Here is a 20,998-nt window from a genome sequence, read left to right as displayed (position 1 = left end):
CAGATACAGCAAATAAAGGAAAAAGACAAGCAAACCAGTGATTTCATTTCTGTTTGAGCAACATGGATCCTGTCTAATGGATTTGTAGAGACAGTTAATTACTAAAGTGCCTGTGAAATGCATGGTGATAAAACTAGCATACAGTGCGTTTGAATTTCATAGAGCAAAATATGCAAGCAAATACTTGGTAGTTTTTAGACCTTGGAATTTTTATGATAAAAGCACATAAAAAATTAATACCTTGAGTATACTCAAATTTCGAGAGACTGTGATCGGAATCATCCCAGCCCACATGCAGTTTGTAGACCAGTAGTATCCACATTGCCTGGGAGCTTGGTAGAAATGCTGCTTCTCAGGCCCCATCCTCCACCAACTGAATGAAAGCCACTTTTCACAAGATCCGCAGATGGTCTGTATGACCATTAAAGCTTGAAAACAGGAAAAACTGGGTTGTGTTCAGGGAAACTTTAAAAGGCTGTAAAGATACCTCCTAACTTCTATATCCTCTTAGAGCACGATGCAGTGCTTCAGGTAGAGTGGAAATATGATGCAACAGATTTGGCTTATGTGACTATTGCATGGTCCTTCTAGGCCTTCCTATCCTTCATGTACATGTTTTTCCCTTTTTTTAAAGCACAGACTGAAGTGATTGGATATTGGTGAGGTAATTCCTAAGATTTACTTAAATGACAATGTTTAAGATGGAGAAAACTGAGATCACTAAGATCACAGACCGTATCTTAGATTTATAAGAGAATCCATTGAACTTGTCATTTTAATTGCAAAATAGGGGTGTTATTCTGTTGTAAAAATATATACAATTTTTTCTTCGCATTTCTTTTCCAGAAAATTCTTTCTTCCAAAAAAAACAAGAAAAAAATTCGGTCCTGTAGACCCCAGGATACCAAATGTTGTTATGAGTGTTAAGAGTCTTTCAGAATCTCCTAGAAACCAGATCTCATATATGAAAATACAGCTAGGAATGCAAAGGGATGTGAAAACAGTATTGAGTGAGTACCGTGAAGGTTTACCAGAGTGAGAGTTTCATCAGTCCATCCAATAAGCATTAAGCGCCAGTTAGATGCCAGGCGTTGTTCCTGGATTGGGATAAAATGGTCTGTTGGAGCCTGTGTTTGTTGGAGGACCCAGACAATAACCAGATTGACCAGCCGGTGAACACTTGTGTTAAGATAAATGTTATAAGGAAGCAATAGAGCAGGCGAGGGCATGGAGACCCACCAGCATGCCACGAGCACATGCTTTCCTCCTCCTTGGTAATTAGCCCCGAGATGCATCAGGGGACGTGTAACACGTCACCATGTGGCTGGACACTGAAGGAAGGAGAAGGAGCCATGTGGGGACGTGCCACCCACCCCAAACCTGCAGCAGTATCTTCTGTTCTAAAGAAGACCTCTCCTTAACTGACTGAGACTGCCCACAGCCCCAGGGTTACCCAGATGCAGGTGCCATTAAGCGCTGATGAGGAAACGGCACCGGAGCCCCGCATGGGAAACGGCGTGAGCGCCGCAGAGAGCACGGCCTCCGCCGCCCCAGCCCTGAAACCTTTCCCCCAGCGGTGGGAGAAGGCCAGTCAGTTGTTCGGGAACTCAGTTCAAGCTTCACACCGCAGAGCTCAGTCTGTTTCCACGTCTGTAAATGGGAAAACGCCCAACTCACACGGCCATTGCGAAAACTGTAGATAATAGACGTCAAGTGCCTGGCACATATCAAGTGTTTGAAAAACAAGAGCTGCAATTAGTACCGTCATGGTTCATTTATACCTAAAGATGTGGTAACTGAATGCGAGCGTTTCCCCAGATTCTCCATCACCTGACGTAGTTTCAGTGTCTTGCAAAAATCACTCCACAAGAAAAAGAATTCAGAGTTCCCCTAAGTGCATAATTCCCTGCCTGGTGTGTGCCCTCAGCCTAAGGTAGTTGCTCCCCCGGCTGCGGTGGTGGGACGTGGATGTCGAGGGGGTGGCCCTCCCAAAGGCAGGTGCGCTACCAGGAACATCGTCCGAAGTCGGCGGCATGAAAGATGAAGAATTTTATGTGTTCACTTTAGCCATGCCCCGAACCGCCAAGAATTGTCCACAAATGTGAACACATTTCTGTTCTTCAAATACGAGGGCGAATGGCCGGGAGCAGGCCCTCGGGGTCTGCAGCAGGGGGTTCCGTGTTTGATGGCCGTCCCGAGTCCCGGGAACAACACGGAGACCTCACTGTGTGACGATGCTTAAGTTTGCCCATTGTCAGGGTTGTGTCCGGTTCATCCGAGATACGATCTAGTCCTGAGCTGTCAGATCCCATCTCCCGACCTGCTGTCATTAAAGCCTTCAGATTTCATTTTCTCTGAAATGTTTTTTAAAAGTAAGGATTTGGTTACTCTGTCTTCCAATTTAACAGTCTGTTTTGTAATCTTCATGATGTTTGCTCATTTTATTTTTTATTTTTGGTCATGTCCACAGCATGCAGGAGTCCTCGGACCAGGGATCAAACCTGAGCCACAGCAGTGACAATGCCTTAACCTACTGAGCCACCAGAGAGCTCTGGCTCTGGCTCATTTTAAAAAGCAGTGAGCGAGGGAGTTGGTCGTGGGAACTAGGTAACTGTTCTGATTGGATGAGTATCTTTACAGTGTCCTGTAAAACTCCATCAAAGTAGGACCAACCCCAGAGGGCTTGAGTCGCTGGATTTTTATGCCACATAATGCCCGTGAGAGATAAATACTGAAACACACAAAACGCGTGAAACGCAAATGAAGGAATGGACTGTGGAGAAGGAGCGCGTGAAGGGGGGAGGGGAAGGGAAAGGAAGAGGGAAGGGGAGGAGGGAGGAGGAGGCCTGCCTGGTGCCTTGAGGTCTAAGCGCCTTGAGATCAGAGCGAGCTATGCTGCCAGGTTTACTTGCTTCCTGGCTCAGCCTCTGCAGAACACGGGTGCCAGCGATTCTGACCTGGTTGTCAGACCACCTTTGCTGGCAAGGGTCTGAGCCGCCAAGGCGTCCAGGATGAGGCCGCCCCACAGCCCTCAGAGGTCACACCTTCAGGAACAGACCAGAAGGCAGGCAGCCTCCTGTTTGAAATGCCTCTGGTTTATGTTGAGTCCCAGTCAGCATCACAGTGGCCACAAAGTAGATGTGCCCTTTGTGGCTCTCGTGTGTCTCAAGTACTCTCAGAAAACAGTAGCTGAGGCAGGGGCACCTGGTGTCCAGTCCACCTGCGCGGGGAAGTGTGTGTTGTGTAGCCAGGAAGACCAGCTCACCTTTCTTTTTTTCTTTTCTTTTTTAAGGGCTGCTTGATGCGTATGGAAGTTACTGGGCCTAGGGGTTGAATTGGAGCCACAGCTGAGGCCTATGCCACAACCACAGCAACGCCAGATCCGAGCTGAGTCTGCGACCTACACCACAGCTCACGGCAATGCCGGATCCTTAACCCACTGAGCAAGGCCAGGAATTGAATGCTAGTCAGGTTTGTTAACTGCTGAGCCATGATGGAAACTCCCTCCACTGTATGTTCTTGCCTTCTTTGTCATAGGTTAGTTGACTGTAGATGCGTGGGTTTAATTCTGGGCTTTCTCTCCTGTTCTGCTGATTTGTATTTCTGTTTTTGTGCCAGTATCATACTGTTTTGATGAGCGTAGCTTTGTAATATAGTCTGAAATCAGGGACCCTGATTCCTCTAGCTCCATTTTTCTTTCTCAGGATGGCTGTCACTATTCTGGATCATTTGTGCTTCCAAAGAAAGTTTAAAATATTTTTTTCTAGCTCTGTGAAAAATGCCATTGGTAATTTGATAAGGATTGCATTGCATCTGTAGAGTGCCTTTGGTGGTATAGTCATTTTGACAATACTGATTTCTCCAATCAAAGAGCATGGTATGTCTTTCCATCTGTTTGTGTCATCTTTGATTTCTTTCACATCAGTGTCTTATAGTTTTCAAAGTACAAGTATTTTGTCTCCTTAGGTAGGTTTATTCCTAGGTGTTTTATTCTTTTTGATGTGATGGTAAATAGGATTGTTTCCCTAATTTCTCTTTCTAATCTTTCGTTGTTAATATATCGAAATGCAGTCAGTTTCTGTATGTTAATTTTGTGTCCTGCTGCTTTACCAAATTCATTGATGAGCTCTATTTTTCTGGTAGCGTCTTTAGGATTTTCTAGGTATAGAATCAATCAGTAAACCAATAGTTTTACTTCTTTGTTTCCAGTTTGGGTTCCTCTTATTTCTTTTTCTTCTCTGATTGCCATGGCTAGGACTTCCAAAACTCTGTTGACTAATAGTGGCGAGAATGGACATCCTAGTCTTGTTCCGATCTTAGCAGGAATTCTTTTGGCTTTTTACCACTGAGAACGATATTAGCTGTGGTTTGTCATGTGTGGTCTTTATTATGTCGAGGTAGGTTCCCTCTGTGCCCACTTTCTGGAGGGTTTTTATCAGATGTGGGTGTTAGATTTTGTCAAAAGCTTTTCCTGCATCTATTGAGAGGGTCATATGGTTTTTATTCTTCAGTTTGTTAATGTGGTGTACCACACTGATGGATTTTGGATATTGAAAATCCTTGCATCCCTGGGATGAATCCCACTTGATCATGGTGTACAATCCTTTTAATATATTTCTGAACTCAGTTTGCTAGTATCTTTTGCTTTTTAGGGCCACACCTGCAGCATATGGAGGTTCCCAGGCTCGGGGGTCAAATCGGAGCTATAGCTGCCAGCCTACGCCACAGCCAAAGCAATGCCAGATCCGAGCTGCGTCTGGGGCCTACACCCCAGCTCACAGCAACACCAGATCCTGAACCCACTGAGCAAGGCCAGGGATCGAACCCACAACTTTATGGTTCCTAGTCGGATTGTTTCTGCTGTGCCACAACAGGAACTCCAGTTTGCTAGTATTTTGTTGAGGATTTTTCCATCTATGTTCATCAGTGATATTGGCCTGTAATTTTCTTTTTTTGTGGTATCTTTTGTCTGGTTTTTGTATCAGGGTGAAGATGGCCTCATAGAAAGAGTTTGGGTAATGTTCCTTCCTTTGCAATTTTTTGGAATAGTTTCAGAAGGATAGGTGTTAACTCTTCTCTAATTTTTGATAGAATTTGCCTGTGAAGCCATCTGGTCTTGGACTTTTGTTGGTTGGAAGTCTTTTGTTTGTTTTTTCCTTTGCCTTTTTGGGCCACACCTGTGGCACATGGAAGTTCCCTGGCTAGGTTTAGGTGTAAAATTAGGTTGTTTATATGATATTTTTGTTTGTTTCCTGAGGTAGGTTTGTATTGCTGTAAACTTCCCTCTTAGATCCACTGCTCGTGTTGCATCCCATAGGTTTTGGAGTGTTTTGTCTTTGTTGTCACTTCTAGGTATCTTTTAATTTCCTCTTTGATTTCTTCAGTGATCCGTTGGTTGTTTAGTGGCATGTTGTTTAGTCTCCACACGTTTGTGTTTTTCGCAGCTTTTTCCTTGTTGTCGATTTCCAGCTATAAAGCACTGTAGTCAGAAAAGGTGCTTGATATGATTTCAGTTTTAAATTTACCAAGGCTTGATTTGTGGCCCAGAATGCGATCTCTATACTAGGGAGTGTTCCATGTGCACTTGAAAAGAATGTGTGTTCTGCTGCTGGTGGATGGAATGCTCTATAAATTTCTATTAGGTCCATCTGGTCTAGTGCATCATTTAAGGCCTCTCTTTCCTTGATTTTCTGTCTGGATGATCTGTCCATTGCTGGAAGTGGGGTGTTAAAGTCCCCCCATTATTGTGTTACTGTCAATTTCTCCTTTTGACGTTGTTAGCAGTTAGTTGCCCTATATATTAAGGTGATCCTGTGTTGGGTGCGTATATATTTACAGTTATTATATCTTCTTGGATTGATCCTTTGATCATTATGTAATGTCCTTCACTGTCTCTTATAATATTCTTTATTTTAAAGTCTGTTTTGTCTGATAGGAGTATTGCTACTCCAGCTTTCTTTTGATCGCATTTGCATGGAATATGTTCTTCCATCCTCTCACTTTCAATGTGTATGTGTCCCTAGAACTGAAGTGGGTCTCTTAAAGACAGCATATATATGGGTCTTGTTTTTGTATCCATTCAGCCAGTCTATGTCTTTTGGTTGGGGCGTTTAGTCCTTTAACATTTAAGGTAATTATTGATATGTATGTTCTTATTGCCATTTTATTAATTGCTTTGGATTTGTTTTTGTTGCTATTTTTTCTTCTTCTCTTGTCCTCTTTATCTTGTGGTTTGATGACGATCTTTAGTGTTGTGTTGGGATTGCTTTTTCTTATTTGTGCATCTACTTTAGATTTTTGGTTTGCAATTACTGTGAAGTTTTGATTAGGAAAAATATATATACATATATATCGTCATTTTAAGTTGTTGGTCTCTTAATTGCAAGTGCATCTCCAGTGTCCTGCATTTGTACCCTCCTCTTCTCATGACTTTTGGTTTTGGTGGCATATTTGTGTGTAGATGATTTCTTGCCTTTACTGTATATATGCCTTTACCAATGAGCCTTGTCATTTGTGGTATTTTTGTTTCTAATAGTGGCCTTTTCTGCCTAGAGAAGTTCCTTTAATATTTGTTGTAAAGCTGGTTTAGTGGTGCTGAATTCTCCTAGCTTGTGCTTATCTGTAAAGCTTTTGATTTCTCCTTCAAATCTGAATGAGAGCCTTGCTGGGTAGAGTAATCTTGGTTGGAGGTTTTTTTCCCTTTCATCACTTTAAGCATATTGTGCCACTCCCTTCTGGCCTGCAGAGTTTCTGCTGAGAAATCTGCCAACCACCTTATCGGGGTTCCCTTGTTTCTTTTCCCTAGCTGCTCTCAATATTTTCTCTTTGTGTCTTTAATTCTGGTCACTTTGATTAGTATGTGTCGGGGGTGTTCCTCCTTGAGTTTATTTTATGTGGTACTTGTCGTGCTTCCTGGATTTGAGTGAGTGATTCCTTTGCCATGTTAGGGAAGTTTTTGGCTATTATCCCTTCAAATATTATCTCTGGCCCTTTCTCTCGCTCTTCTCCATTTGGCACCTCTATGATAGGAATGTTGGGGCACTTAACGTTGTCCCAGAGTTCTCTGAGACTGTCTTCATTCTTTTCAATCTTTTTTTCTCTTTTCAGTTCTGCACCGGTGATTTCCACCAGTCTGTCTTCCACCTCGCTTACTCATTCTTCTGCCTTCTTTTTTTTTTTTTTTTTTTTTTTTTTTTGTCTTTTTGCCATTTCTTGGGCCGCTCCCGCAGCATGTGGAGGTTCCCAGGCTAGGGGTCTAATCAGAGCTGTAGCTGCCGGCCTACACCACAGCCACAGCAAACAGGATCCGAGCCTCATCTGCAACCTACACCACAGCTCACGGCAACGCCGGATCGTTAACCCACTGAGCAAGGGCAGGGATCGAACCCGCAACCTCATGCTTCCTAGTCGGATTCGTTAACCACTGCGCCATGACAGGAACTCCCCTTCTGCCTTCTATATTCTACTGTTGGTGTCTTCTAGTGAATTTTTTATTTCAGTTATTGTATTTTGCATCTCTGCTTGCTTAATCCTTACATCTTCTATTTCTTTGCTCTGTTTCTTGTAATTTATCAATCTTTGCCTCCAATTTAATAAGATCTTGAGTCGTCTTTACTATTGCTCGTCTAAAGTCTTTTTCAGGGAGGTTGGTAATCTCCAGCTCACTTAGCTGTTTTTCTGGGGGGTTTTCTTGTTCCCTTATCTGAGTCATAATTCTCTGCCTTTTCATTTTGTATAGATTTTTGGTGTGGTCTCCTTTTTGCAGACAATAATGTTGTAGCCTCTCTTACTTCTGCTCTCTGCCCCCCACCCCTTGTGGCTGAAGATGGTACTGGGGTTTGCTGTAGGCTTCCTCATGGGGAGGGACTGGTGCCTGCCCACTGGTAGGTGGGGCTGATTCCTATCCTATTCCTATCCCTGTGGTGGATGGGGCTTTGTCTCTGGGTGAAATTAGAGGCAGCTGTGTGCCTGGGGGATCTTTAGGCAGCCTGTTTGCTGTTGGGTGTTGCTGTGTACCCACCCAGTTTGTGTTTGGCCTAGGGTTTCTCAGCGCTGATGGGTGGGGCCAGATTTTTCCAAAATGGCCATCTCTAGAGGAACACATGCTGAAGAATATTCCCAAGACCCTTGCCTCCACATCCTTCCCCCACTACAAGACATAGTCACCCCCTGTTTTCCCAGGAGATCCTCCAAGAACTGCAGGCAGGTCTGACCCAGATTCCTATGGAACCTCTGCTTTGCCCTGGGACCCAGTGCACAAGAAAGCCTGTGTGCACTTTCAAGAGTGGAGTCTCCATTTTCTCCAGTCCCGTGGAGCTCCTGTGCACAAGGCCCACTGGCCCTCAACTCCAAGTGCTCCAGGGGCTCCTCCCAATGCCACATCCCCAGGCTTGGGTACCTGATGTGGGCTTGGAACTCTCACTCCCACGGGTGAGCCTCTGCAATATACTTAGAATCTGTGGGCTGCCCATTCTGGGGGTATGGGGAGGTTTATGTTGCATAATTGCCCCTCCTGCAGTCTAGATGTGGCCTCCTCTTTGTCTTCCCTCCTCTTTGTCTTCTGGAGTAGGATATCTTTTTTGATTGTTTCCAGTCTGTTTTGTTGAAGATTGTTCAGCAGTTCCAATTTCGTTGCTTTTATGAGAGAAGGTGAGCTCCAGTCCTTCTATTCCACCATCTTAATCCTGTCTCCACCTTTCTTTTTTTTTTTTTTTTTTCTTTGCTTTTTAGGGCTGCACTCATGGCTTATGGAGGTTCCCAGGCTAAGGGTGGAGTTGGAGCTGTAGCTGCCAGCCACCTGCCATAGCAACGCAGGATCCAAGCTGCGTCTGTGGCCTACACCACAGCTCATGGCAATGCCAGATCCTTAACCCACTCAGCAAGGCCAGGGATTGAACCTGCATCCTCATGGATGCTGGTCAGATTCATTAATCACTGAGCCATGATGGGAACTCCCACCATCATTTTTGAAGATACTCAGCTCCCCTCCTGTGCAGTTCCCAAGCAACCACTGATTTTCTTTTTGTCACATAGCTAAGTTTTTATTTTATTTTCTGGAACCTCATGAAAATGGAAAAGATTTTGGGTGTGTATGTGTGTGGTATGTATGTATGTATTGGTCTTGCTGCTTTGATGCAGCCTCATCATTTTGAGAATCATCTATGTTGGGTGTGCATCCGTAGTTCATTCCTTTATTTGCTGAGTAGTATTTCCTTGTACAACTATATCACAGTTTATCCATTCGCCTGCCACGAATATTTATGTACGAGTCTTTGCATGGGTACATGCTTTTTTTCTTTTGGGTGCCTGCAAGTGGCATGCTGGTTCACATGGTAGGTGAATATTTGTTTTTACCAAACTGCCAAACTGTTCCCCAGTACGGCTGTGCCATTTTGCATTCTCACTGTCTGCGGCAAGCAGACAGGGACACGCATTTGTGCGTCTGCGTAAGGCCCTGCTTGCTTGCAGTCTCCCCGTGCCTCAGCTGTTGCTGTACACAGGCCCAGACGGAATTCAGTCATGGAATGTGGACTTGATGGCGTGGGCAAGGGGAAGTCACTCGAGTCGTTCTAGAAGTGAGCTCGGAGAAGTGTTGTTTGGCAGAGAGTTCAGGAGCCTGGGAAACTTGGAACATCTTCTGGGGGAAAGAAGGACCCTTGGCTGAGAGAATGTCTGTCCTGTGGGGGGGGCGGGCAGGGGGTATGGCCAGTGGATGGCCAGAGGGGGCTCCTCCCGAGAGTGAAGTTGAGGGCAGCAGCCCCTTTGCCAGGCCTGAGGACAGCACTGTTCTCTCTTGCAGTCCGAATTCTAGGCACCTTGCTCAGGTCCTGCTCACTGTGCCGTCTGCTGTTGCTGGGGCCGCTCTCCGTATCTCCTTCTTCTCAGTTGTTGGCTGTTTGCCTCTTTCTCTGGCTCGCTTTCCAGGCTGTCGGTAAGTGATTCCGGTGAGCACTCGCTCCCTTTTCTCTTCACCTGTCTGACGAAGTCTTATGTACATAACAGCTATCAAGAGATGGGGGTTGGATGCATGACGTGCTGCTTGCAGTTGGTGTTTCTCAGCTCCGAGGGGATGGTGTCACCTGAGCATGCCCAGCATGCTTCTGCACTTAGACACCCAGCACCCAGCTGTTAACCTCGTTACCCTCGCCTCGCCCTGCTCGCTCATCCTCTGCTAAGGGTTCTTCCTTGATGGGCCAGCGCAGTACTCATAGTACCTTTTACAGACCCAGGGTGAACTTGGATTTGTTCTTCCGATGTCATTGTCCTCTTAGGCTGCATCCCCACTATCTGTTAAATACCCCAGAACCAAAGAAGTCATGGTGTTTAGGTTTCTGGCCTTCCCAGCCTTGGCTTTGTTTCTGTCTGTTAGGTCACTAGAGACCCTGGCCGTCAGCATTTCCCAGCGAGTCATCCCTCTGTGCTTGTGCACATGCTAATGCTTTTCCATCTAAACAACACCCTGGAGTCTTTTCAAAACTCAGTGATGGGGAGTTCCCGTTGTGGCTCAGCAGACTAAGAACTCAGTGTTGTCTCTGTGAGCATGCAGGTTCGATCCCCGGCCTCACTCAGTAGGTTAAGGATCCAGTGTTGCCACAAGCTGTGGTGTCGGTCACAGATACAGCTCGGATCTAGCATTGCTGTGGCTGTGGTGTAGGCCGGCAGCTCCAGCTCCGATTTGACCCCTAGCCTGGAAACCTCCCTATGCCAGGTCTAAAAGAGAAAACAAAGCAACAGCAACAGCAGCAGCTCTTTTTAAGACATCTAAATGAGATTTCCTACCTCTCTGGCTTTTGTTTGTTTGTTTCAGGTGTGCAGTACAATGATTTGGTACTTGCATATATTGCAAGATGACACCACAGCAAGTGTAGTTAACATCTGTCATCACACATAGTTTCTTTATCTTGTTTTTTTTTTTTTTTTTTTTTTTTTTGTCTTTTGTTGTTGTTGTTGTTGTTGCTATTTCTTGGGCCGCTCCCGCGGCATATGGAGGTTCCCAGGCTAGGGGTTGAATCGGAGCTGTAGCCACCGGCCTACGCCAGAGCCACAGCAACGCGGGATCCGAGCCGCGTCTGCAACCTACACCACAGCTCACGGCAACGCCGGATCCTTAACCCACTGAGCAAGGGCAGGGACCGAACCCGCGACCTCATGGTTCCTAGTCGGATTCGTTAACCACTGCGCCACGACGGGAACTCCCTCTTTGTCTTGTGATGAGAATTTTTAAGATCTCCTCTCTTAGCAACTTTGATTTATGCAGGAGAGTATTATTTAACTGTAGTCACCATGCTGCACATGGCACCCCCCGACCTAGTTTTTTTATAACTAAGTGTGGGCACCTTTTGACCCCCTTCACCCACTTCTCCCACCCCCCACCTCTGGGAACCTCCAGTCATCCTCTGTATTTGTGAGTTTGGTTTTTTTTGTTGTGTTTCTTTTCCAGTCTATATATAAGCATGATCACTCAGTATTTGTTTTTCCTCTGTCTTACTTATTCACTTATGCCCTCAAGATGCATCCGTGTTGTCACAAATGGCAAGCCTTCTTTTTTGCGGCTGAATGATATTTCCTTCCTCTCTGCTCTTAGCATGTTCCTATAAACACCGCATCATACTTAGGGCACCATCTGAAACTCCTGACGACTTGTCTTTGTGGGGGAAGAAAGGACCATGCCTCATGTGACTTCGTATTTGAGCGTTTAACATGATGCTGGTGCAGAGTGACGTCCAGATAATTGGTTAAGGAATCAGTAGATTCGTGACCGAACTACGTCATTCGTGTTCGTCTCTCATTCTCCGCCCTCTCCTCAGGTCGTCCCTTCTTACTTGTTTCCTCCACTGAAAATTTCCGCATGATGATAGAAATAATATGAGTTTTGTGACCTTTAGAGTTTTCTTAGACCTGCAGACGGAAAATGGATTTTGGACCCTAGCAAACAAACAGGACAAGTTTAAACACTGCAGGTAGATGTGGCAATGAAGATGTCACTGCTGTTTGTCAGGAGGGCGACCTATCCGTGGGGTTAACATTCTTTGCTCAGGAGTGAGAGGCCTCGGGACACATCCGCCCTGATGGCCACGTGGAGATGTTAGGTAACTGACCTTTCTCGGCTCTGGAGGTCTCCTGAGATGTCCGTCGTGGAAACCAAACCTAGAAACACTGCTTGAGCCCTTCCAAACCTGGTTTAGCCCGGATGCTTTTCATGCGATATCAGGAAAGAGTAAAGGTCCCAGTACCCTGGTCAGCAAGCAGCAGGTGCTGCTGAAGGCTCGTCTTTCATCCTCCTCCTCCTCCTCCTCAGGGTCCCAGGGACCTAAGTCTCCTGCAGATTTCTCTCGGGATCAGCATCACGAATAAGGAGCGGTGCAAACGGTGTGTGCCTGTCACCAACGCACACGTCTTTTCAGATGCTAGTAACTTAATCCTCCTCTTTGGCACTTATGTTTTCTTTGAGAATAAGATGCTTTTGGCTGTATCCCAGCTATTGATTGCAGAGAATGTTCGGTATGAAATTCCTGAGAACTGTCCTACTCAACTGACGTATAGCCGGGGCCCTGTCCACTTGCCCTCAGTCCTGGCCCAAGACCCCTTTCGCAGGAACACGGCGGTGCCCGTCTTCTCTGCCTTTGCCCAAGGAGCTATTCCGGGCCTTTCTAGCAGGGGTAGGGGCACCTGAGCAGGTGTTTTGAGCAGTAGAATAGCAGCCCGGCGCAGAGGGGAGCCAAGTCAAGGGGCAGCAGCCGGCCATTCAATCTGCCTTAAGATTCTCAGTGGAAGCTCTCTGCCCCCCACCTGAATCCTGTTATAGCAGTGGGACCTAACCTGGTGTGCCCCAGGGACACTCTACTGTCATAGCGAGTGGATGCTAGTGTGCGAAAAATGTTTTGAAAGCAAACAAAATAGAAAGGTAATGGAGAGAGCTGTCCCCCTGCTGGAAAAACGAGTCTTTATGGCTTTCCCTTCAGCTCTGTGAAGTCCAGTTGAGCCGAATTGTCATCAGTAATGACGCCGTGTCCTGCAGGTGTAGACTGTCCCTGTTGTTTGCACGCCACCCTGTCAGCGGCAGCCGTAGAAGTTGCTTGTGGCAAAGCTTATGTCTCTGAGCGGTTTCGCGGGAAAGGGACTGTTCATAACCCTTCAGTGTTTAAAGGTACCGAGTCTGTCTTCCGGGGCTCCTCCTGCCGAAGGAAATGAAAGAGGAATTATTTGCTTCCAGATCCTTCCAGGCTAGTGACCGATGAGGCTGCATGTGCTGGTTGACCGTCCTTAAGTCTCTGCGGGCAAAGGTCGTCAGGGCCAGGACCTTTGGAAGGTCCGTCAGCCATGTATTGTCACCGACTTGTTTTGAGAGAGTCAAAAGAACCCCAGTTAAATCACTTTTCCTTTGTCTTTTCAGGAGCATCTAAAGGCCTTTGATGATGAAATCAATGCTTTTTTGGACAATATGTTTGGACCTCGGGGTGAGTGAGCTGCTTGAGAACTGAATGTGGAGGCGCACGGTTTAGTGAGAGGGGGGTCGGCCGTGTCTGGAGTCCTGACCATGTGTCTGGGGTCCTGGCCTGCCCCCCACCCTCAACCTCCTCCTCCCAGAACACGCAGAGGCTGCGGGGGGAGCGGGAACAGGAGCAGCGCGTGTGGCGAGTTCCTGCCTCTGGCACCTGATAGGCCTGCTGCTTCCTCTCCTCCCCAGCCCCGCCCAGTCCCCCACTCCTCACCTCCCGCTCCTTCTGCCCGTCCCTACGGCAGTAGAGTCCCTCTGAGGGCGTCCTCTGCTCCCAGCCGTTCCTCCCTCCCCCGTCACTCTGACCTCAGCAGGGCCTCCCTCCACCTTGTCTGCTTCTTTCTCGTCATTTATTAAATGTCAGCTGGAATAATATGATAAAAGCCTACATCCCATTATGTGGTCCTTTAGCTTAAAGCTCAGCAGTGTCAAGTTCCCCGGTGGCTCAGGGGATTAAGGATCCAGCATTGTCACTACTGTGGCGCTGGTTCGATCCCTGGCCTGGGAGCTTCTGCAGGCCACGGGCGCAGCCAGAAAAAACCCCGTGTCTTCCCCGTGTCCTCAGGATCTAAGCCAAGTGCCGCAGCGCGGACCACGCACCCCGGCGTGGTCCAGCCCCGGCTGTCTCTCTGACGGCCAGCGCCCCTCTCCTCGCTCTCCGGACACCTTGGGCTTCCTCGAATCTGTAAAAGTCTTTCCCGTGCTCTTCCGTCCCCACCGGGTCCCACCCCCTCCCTCGACCCTGTCATCTCCTTCTCATACAGCAGGTGTCGGCTGGATGTCACCCTCGCAGATGAGCTGTCCCTGACCGGCCAGCAGAGCCCTGCCCGCTAAAGCCAGCCTCGCCTCGCTCTCTCTCGGCCTCTGTCTGTTTCCTTCGCTCACTTTATTAATAGGTTTTTCTCCCGCGAGGGCAGCAGCCAGGACTGCTCTCTCCAGGGCGTGTTACAGTCCTAGGAACCTCTGAGGCGCCATCTGTTTTGCAAACAAGTGAATACATTCTCAACAGCGTGTGTGGTTTCCTCGCGCCTTGCTGGGTCGCAGAGCTGGAAAATCCCCCGTTGTCTCCTCACCGTCATTGTGTGTGTGTGGGTGGGGGGATGAGGTTTTCCTGTTTCTCAGAATCTTGAAACAGAATCACGGAGGGGATTTAGACCACGCCCCAGTTTCTGCAAGGCTCGTCGCCCGTCCCAGTGAGTGAGTGACTGTAGAGCCTTAGCGGAATGACACTCCGAGGTTGTACAAGAGCTTTGCAAATACGAGTGTTCACACTGCCTTTGGCTTTTGCTCTGTTTCCCATTGTATCTCTGTGATCACCCTGCGGGGCAGGCAGCGTGGGATGCCCGGAGCTCGCCACCTGCTGTATCCGACGTGTTCTCTGCCTGAGCCTTAGTGGGTAGCATGGAGGGCACTGGGCTTCTGGGTGACCGGCTTTCAACTTGACCTTTCCACCAGAAAGTTAACCCGCAGTGCTCCGAGCCAAGGTCACACAGAACTTTGCTGTCAGTACAATCACTGTGACCTGGAATTACACGGATTGGGGATTAGTTAAGGATAGGGTTGCAGTTGTTTGCTCAGCTTTGGTCACTTTTATGGGAGTTTCCTTTGTAGCAGGCAGCCTGTGAGGTGGACAGTCACGGCCGGGTCAGGTGCCCTCCCCGGTGGCAGGGCGTCTGGCCTCCAGGCCGTGAGGCATCCTCTTCCCCTCTGAGAAAATGGTGCACGTGTAAGTTGTCTGGCAGGCCACCTGCTAAACTTAGAGGTGTCCCCAAGCCTGTGGTGACTTTATCTACGCCACGTTGGTACCATCAGGAGAGATTGTTGTGGGCACGCACGTGACTCAGACGCAGAGCTAACTTCTCAAGTCTCAAAGATGATATTACAAATATTTGTTCCCAGCTTTTTTTTTTTTTTTTTTTTTTTTTTGTCTTTTTAGCACCACACCTGCGGCATATGGAAATGCCCAGGCTGGGGGTCAAATCAGAGCTATATCTGCAAAAGCTACACCACAGCTCATGGCAATGTGGGATCCTTAACCCACTGAGTGGGGCCGAGGATCAAACCTGCATCCTCATGGATGTTATGTTGGGTTCTTAATCTGCTGAGCCGCAATGGGAACTCCATTTTAACCCCTTCTTATGAGGACATCGATTGCCACCCAGGGCCCACCTCATCTTAATTTGTTTACATCCTCAAAGACCTGATTTCCAAATAAGGTTAAATTCACACATATCGGGAGTTGGGACTTGAGCACATCTTTTTTTGGGGAGGGGGGTAGCTCACAGTTCAACCCCTAACACCGTCACAAGAGGTAGGGTAGCCATTGAGAGCCAGTTATTTCTCTTTTTACACAGTTTTTCTCAGTCACAAGCGGGAGAATACCACCTGTAGGATGGATTTGTCTTTGACCTTGACTGGCGGTGGCATCATGGATGATTGCATGTGTCCAGACTCATCAGATTGTACACATTAAGTATGGGCAGGATTTTATGTATCAGTTACAGCTTCATAAAGTTGTTAAAAATAATATCAGGTGTTCTCGTCGTGGCTCAGTGGTTAATGAATCCAACTAAGAACCATGAGGTTGTGGGTTCAATCCCTGGCCTTGCTCAGTGGGTTAAGGATCCGGCGTTGCTGTGAGCTGTGGTGTAGGTTGCAGATGCAGTTCAGATATGGCGTTGCTGTGGCTGTGGTGTAGGCCGCCGGCTACAGCTCCGAGGAGACCCCTAGCCTGGGAACCTTCATATGCCACGGGAGCGGACCTAGAAAAGGCAAAAAGACCAAAAAAAAAAAAAAAAAAATCTCTATAGAATTAGATTGAGAATTTTAAGTAAGTTAATACACGCACAAACCTTTGTAACAATGGGTGGCACAAAATCAGTGCTCAGTAAATGTTCATTACGGTGGTATTGCAGCCATGAGAATAATGTAAATTGTGAAATGGTAATTGCGTTGTTATGCACACGGGGAGCTGTCATTACGAAAGAGCAGTGGCAGGTGGCTCCCTTCACGGGGCCGGGCCTTGACCTGGCACAAGAGGATCCGTCGGCTTAGAGGGGAATGCGAGGAAGGGGCACGTTGCACACAACCTTTTCTTTTTTTTTTTTGAACGGAGCTTTATTTATTTCCTGAGGTTTTATTGAAGTAGAGCTGGTTGGCAAGGTTGTGATAATTCCTGCTGTGCAGCGAAGTGAGTCAGCCATGCACATACACAAATCCATCCCCTTTCAGAGTCTTTTCACTCGGCACAACCTTTTGTGGCAGATAATGATGAGCAGTTGTGCGAAGGGTAATGTCGTGGGTGGGTGGCACAGATGCCCCTTTCTTACCTTTTCATCTCCGTCACAAATGGGCAAAGCGGACAGAGGAAGTTGCTGTCCAGAGCCTGAGCAGACACCTTCCTCGAGGAAACAGCGCCCTGCGGGGGCGGAGGGGGGTGAAGAGGCGGGGGGCTGGGGGAGCAGAACGTGGGCAGGGACTGTGTGGGTGGCCGGGGGGACCAGGAGCAGGGAGGAACCAGCTCCTGCAGCTCTGTTTACAGAGCTCAGAAACAGCAGCATTCTGGGCCAAATCGTTTTCTCTGTAGACAACAACAAAAAGGAGCAGAACAGAGAACAAAAATCATTTTGTGCCCAAGTTATTTTCTTTATTTTCATTGTTATTATCTTTGGTCACACTTGCCCCATGCAGAAGTTCCTAGGCCAAGGATTGAATCCACGCCACAGCAGCGACCCACCCCCCAGCAGTGACAGCACCAGATCCTTAACCTGCTGAGCCACCAGGGAACTCCCCAAGTTATTTTTGAATTAGTAACTATAGTATAGGTCTACTGTGTGTGTTTCATTTAGGTTTTAAATCTTCACTCTCCAGAGTAAGGGGCACTTGTGTCCAGGTTCTGGCCTCATGACAGTTTATCTTTTTGGTCTGTGATCAGGTTTGGGTCCTTGGTTTGATTTTTCTGCTTTCAGTTCTGAATCCTCGGCTCTGAGGCTCTGCCTTTGCCATCTCTAGCTTCTCCTGCTTGGCCTACTGTAATCCCACTGCTCTCTTTGTTCCAGCCAAACTCTGAACCATCCCTGATGTACGCTCGGTGATCCTAAGCAAATTCCGGGGAGTGTGGGTTTTAGGAATTAGACCCCCGTGTCCACGCGCCTCTCTCCCGCCCACTCACAGCCTCTCCTCGGGAGGCAGGTTAATCGGGCCGAGAGTTATATGAATTCCACTCCCGGCTCAGCCGCCAACTGCTGTGGGTGGCCTTCTGCAAGTACAGATGCTTTCTGAACTGTGTTTACATCTCTGAAGTGGCATGACAGGCTTCACGTTTGTTGAGTTAGAGGAAATACAGTCACCGCTCCAAAGGTGGACCCTCGACTGTTGCTGTTACTTCCACTTCATTGCTTGTCGTTGTCACTCAGGCCAGCGTTCAGCTTAAGCCCTGTTTGCTCCATGGAACCTTGCGTCACGATTTGGTCCCCACTGGTTTCCTGGACTGAACTAGCACCCAGGTCCCGCTCGCCTCTGCCTGGCCCGCGGGCCCCCGTGCTGCCCTGGTGGGTACAGACCCGCCATCTGTGGTTCGGTCTCCCCACGCACGCGGGCTGCTCCTCAGCTTCTTACTGTGTTTCTTTGCAGATTCTCGAGTCAGAGGGTGGTTCATGCTGGACTCCTACCTTCCTACCTTTGTGCTCACTGTCTTGTACCTGCTTTCCATATGGCTGGGCAACAGATTCATGAAGAGCAGACCTGCCCTCTCCCTCCGGGGGCTCCTCACCTTCTATAATCTGGGAATCACGCTTCTCTCCGCGTATATGCTGGCAGAGGTAAGTGTTCGCGCAGCCAGAGCTGGAGCGAGGAGCCGAGGGGGCTGGAGAAGCAATTCCTCTGCTGTCAGGACTGTCCTTGACATGGCAAGACCCTGCTCCAGCGTCTGATAGCATTCCTTCCCAAAGTGTAGAAGGCTTTGCTTCTAACTTGAACTATTTCTGTAGCCTTTTGTCTCTCATTGTAACTTAAAATCACAACGTGGATTTGAACGGTCCTTTAAAAATCATATACGTTCCTCATTTTATAGGCTCAGAAAAGTTACCTGGTTTGCCTGAGAATAGACAGCTATCGAGGAAGAGTATTTTTAAGGTTAAATATCAAATGCACTTTGTTGCACTGAGATGCAGATATGCTGTCCCTTGAAGGAGACGCCCTGCTTTTGAGGACACTTCGTCCTCAGGACTGGCTGCTGGAGGCCTGGCGTGACAGCCCAGCCCAGCCACAGCTGCCCTGTTCCTTTGTGCCAAAGCAAGCCATTTTCACAAGAAAAGGAACAAGTTAACAATTGCCCTGCCTGACAACCAAAGGCCACTGTCCTTTTCTCCAAGAGAAAATTGAAGTGTTAAATGAGCCTGCGTGAGAAAAGAAAACGAAAGCATAGCAATGTCGTTTTAGGGAAAAGTTAGGATAAATTCCAGTCATTCATGGACATTATCGATGGCTGATAATCAATAGCACCTTCCTGGTGTCCTCAGATTCTAAGTGAAAATAAATTCTCACCTAAAATACAAGCCCTCTCACTCAGAGAGTTTAATCTGTGCCTTAGTCTAATGCGCACTGTTCTAGCAGTGGCGGCGAATAACCACTGTCTAGAATGACTGTGGTGAAGCTGTGGACTTTTAGGATCAGAGAGCAGGAGATGGGCCTTGGGGTCAGGAAGGCTGTGCTGACGGCTCTAAAATTGTGTCACTAGGTGCGCCCTGCCTCACCGGACTCTAAAGGGGAATTTTTATTTTAGGTTCCCTAGCGGGTGAATTGTAGTTCACTGCACGAGCTTGCAAGGTAGCGACATAGGGGTGGGTTTCTCCTCCTATAACAAAAGAAAAGTCACCTGTCCCTGGGTGGTTCTCAGGAGTGGCAAGTGCGTCCGAAGGGCCAGCCAGAAGGTCTGAGCACAGGGAAGCTCTAATCCTGCTGGAAGTGCTGGTGCAGTGGAGGCAGAGCCCCGACCTCCCGTGTCAGCTCTTCGCGCTCAGTAACCGTAGAGGAGCCAGGCTCAGGACCGCAGGCAGCTTAGCGTTGCCATGGAGCTGGATGTCTGTCCTTCCCTCGCTCCTGCATGGGAGGAGGGGCAAGCACCTGCTCCGTTAGGCCGGGTTGGTCAGGTGTGGTTTCTCACCTCGAAGAGCTCGCCGACCAGCATGGGTAGCAGGTAGTCACTGCGAAGGGGCCTTATCAGCCTTCAGGTGGACAGTAGTCACCATCGGCAGGAAGCAGAATGACGGTTTGGTGTTTGAACAGCCACATCCATGGCTCGTCTTTCAGGAAGCGCCTCTGCACGGAGCTCGCCGTCGACTGAGTTGGGCTCCTGCTCGCCCGCTGTCTCTCTTCCCCCACTGTCCATCCCTGGCTTCACAGTCACCGGCCTTGTGGCCTCCAGCCTTCTAACCGTAACCTCTTTGAGGGCCCAGGGCTTCTCTCTGACACTGTCGGGGTGGTTTGGTGGACTCTAGCCAACAGACAGCTTTCCCCAACCTTGCCAACCCGTTGCTCCCAGGCTCAGGCCAGGAAGCCGCCCCTCGGGTCACTGACACTCCTGCAAACACGCCCCGAGGCCGTGGGCCGCGTCAGACTGCGTCTGGGCCCCGTGCGAGGGGGAGCGAAGCCTCTCTGCGGAGGTGCTGCGATGAGAGGGAGCAGGGCAGGGAAAGACCTGGGGAGCGGCTGGTGCAGGAGCGGCAGGCCTGGAGGCCTGGAGGCAGCAGCAGGCTTGGGCTGTCGAAGGGCGGAAAGAAGCAGCGCGGCCAGGACCACGGACGGAGGACCGAGCCACCGCCAGGTGGCAGGTGGCAGATTACCTAGGGCCTAGACGGGAATTTGGTGGCTCTTCTAAGTGTAGCAAAGAGTCACTGGGGGATCTTAATGGGGGAGGGTATCATCTCCCTTTTTAAATAGGTTATTCTGGCTGCTCCACGGAAAAGGGACTCAGAGTGTGTTGGGAGGCGGGAGTGGAAGCAGAGGGTCCTTTTAGGAAAGGAGTACGGTACTAGGGTCAGCAGCTTGGATTAAGGTGGTGGTGACGGGGAGGAGCCACTGGCTGCTAGACGTACTTTGGAGCAAGTCAGCCCATACCTTTGTAACGCTCTGTGGCCGCCTGATTTCCTTTTCTTCAGCACGTGGACTGGATGGTTCCTGGAACCGTCCCAGCCAGGGGGTTAGGAAGGGTCTGGGATGAGGCAGACAGAGCGTCCGGTGCCTTGGCTGCTTGCGCCTGCTGTTTAGTTTGTCAGATAGTCCTGTGGCGGTGCCAGGGGGAGGGGACAGCCTGGATACATCTGACTAAAGCAGGTGCCATGGGGTAACGTAACAGATGACCCGCCCTCTCCCACGGCTGCGTTGTCACTGAACAGTAGATGCTGGAGCCCCTCCTGCGGAACTACAGCCTGACCATGGAGGCTTTTAATTACTCTTGCTGCACAAAGTTAAGCAACTTTATTTTGAAAAATGCACACAAAA

At 48.5% G+C, this 20,998-nt stretch overlaps 1 protein-coding gene across 1 annotated transcript in view; it reads left to right on the top strand.

Annotated features, from left to right (window-relative positions):
- ELOVL2 (ELOVL fatty acid elongase 2) overlaps positions 1-20,998 on the top strand; it is a 78,833-nt gene that overhangs the window by 30,133 nt on the left and 27,702 nt on the right. The window contains exons 3-4 of the mRNA XM_021100179.2: positions 13,394-13,457; positions 18,131-18,318. Coding sequence (XP_020955838.2) covers positions 13,394-13,457; positions 18,131-18,318 — 252 coding nt within the window. The remainder of the gene's footprint in view (positions 1-13,393; positions 13,458-18,130; positions 18,319-20,998) is intronic.

The sequence above is a fragment of the Sus scrofa genome, chromosome 7 (genome assembly GCF_054392235.1).
Source record: "Sus scrofa isolate SSC_HxYL_T2T_F1_AM1 chromosome 7, Sscrofa_HxYL_maternal_Yorkshire_Landrace_v2.0, whole genome shotgun sequence".
NCBI classification, from domain to species: Eukaryota; Metazoa; Chordata; class Mammalia; order Artiodactyla; family Suidae; genus Sus; species Sus scrofa.
Note: the sequence above shows the minus strand (reverse complement) of the source record. Positions and strands in the feature narration are given on the sequence as shown.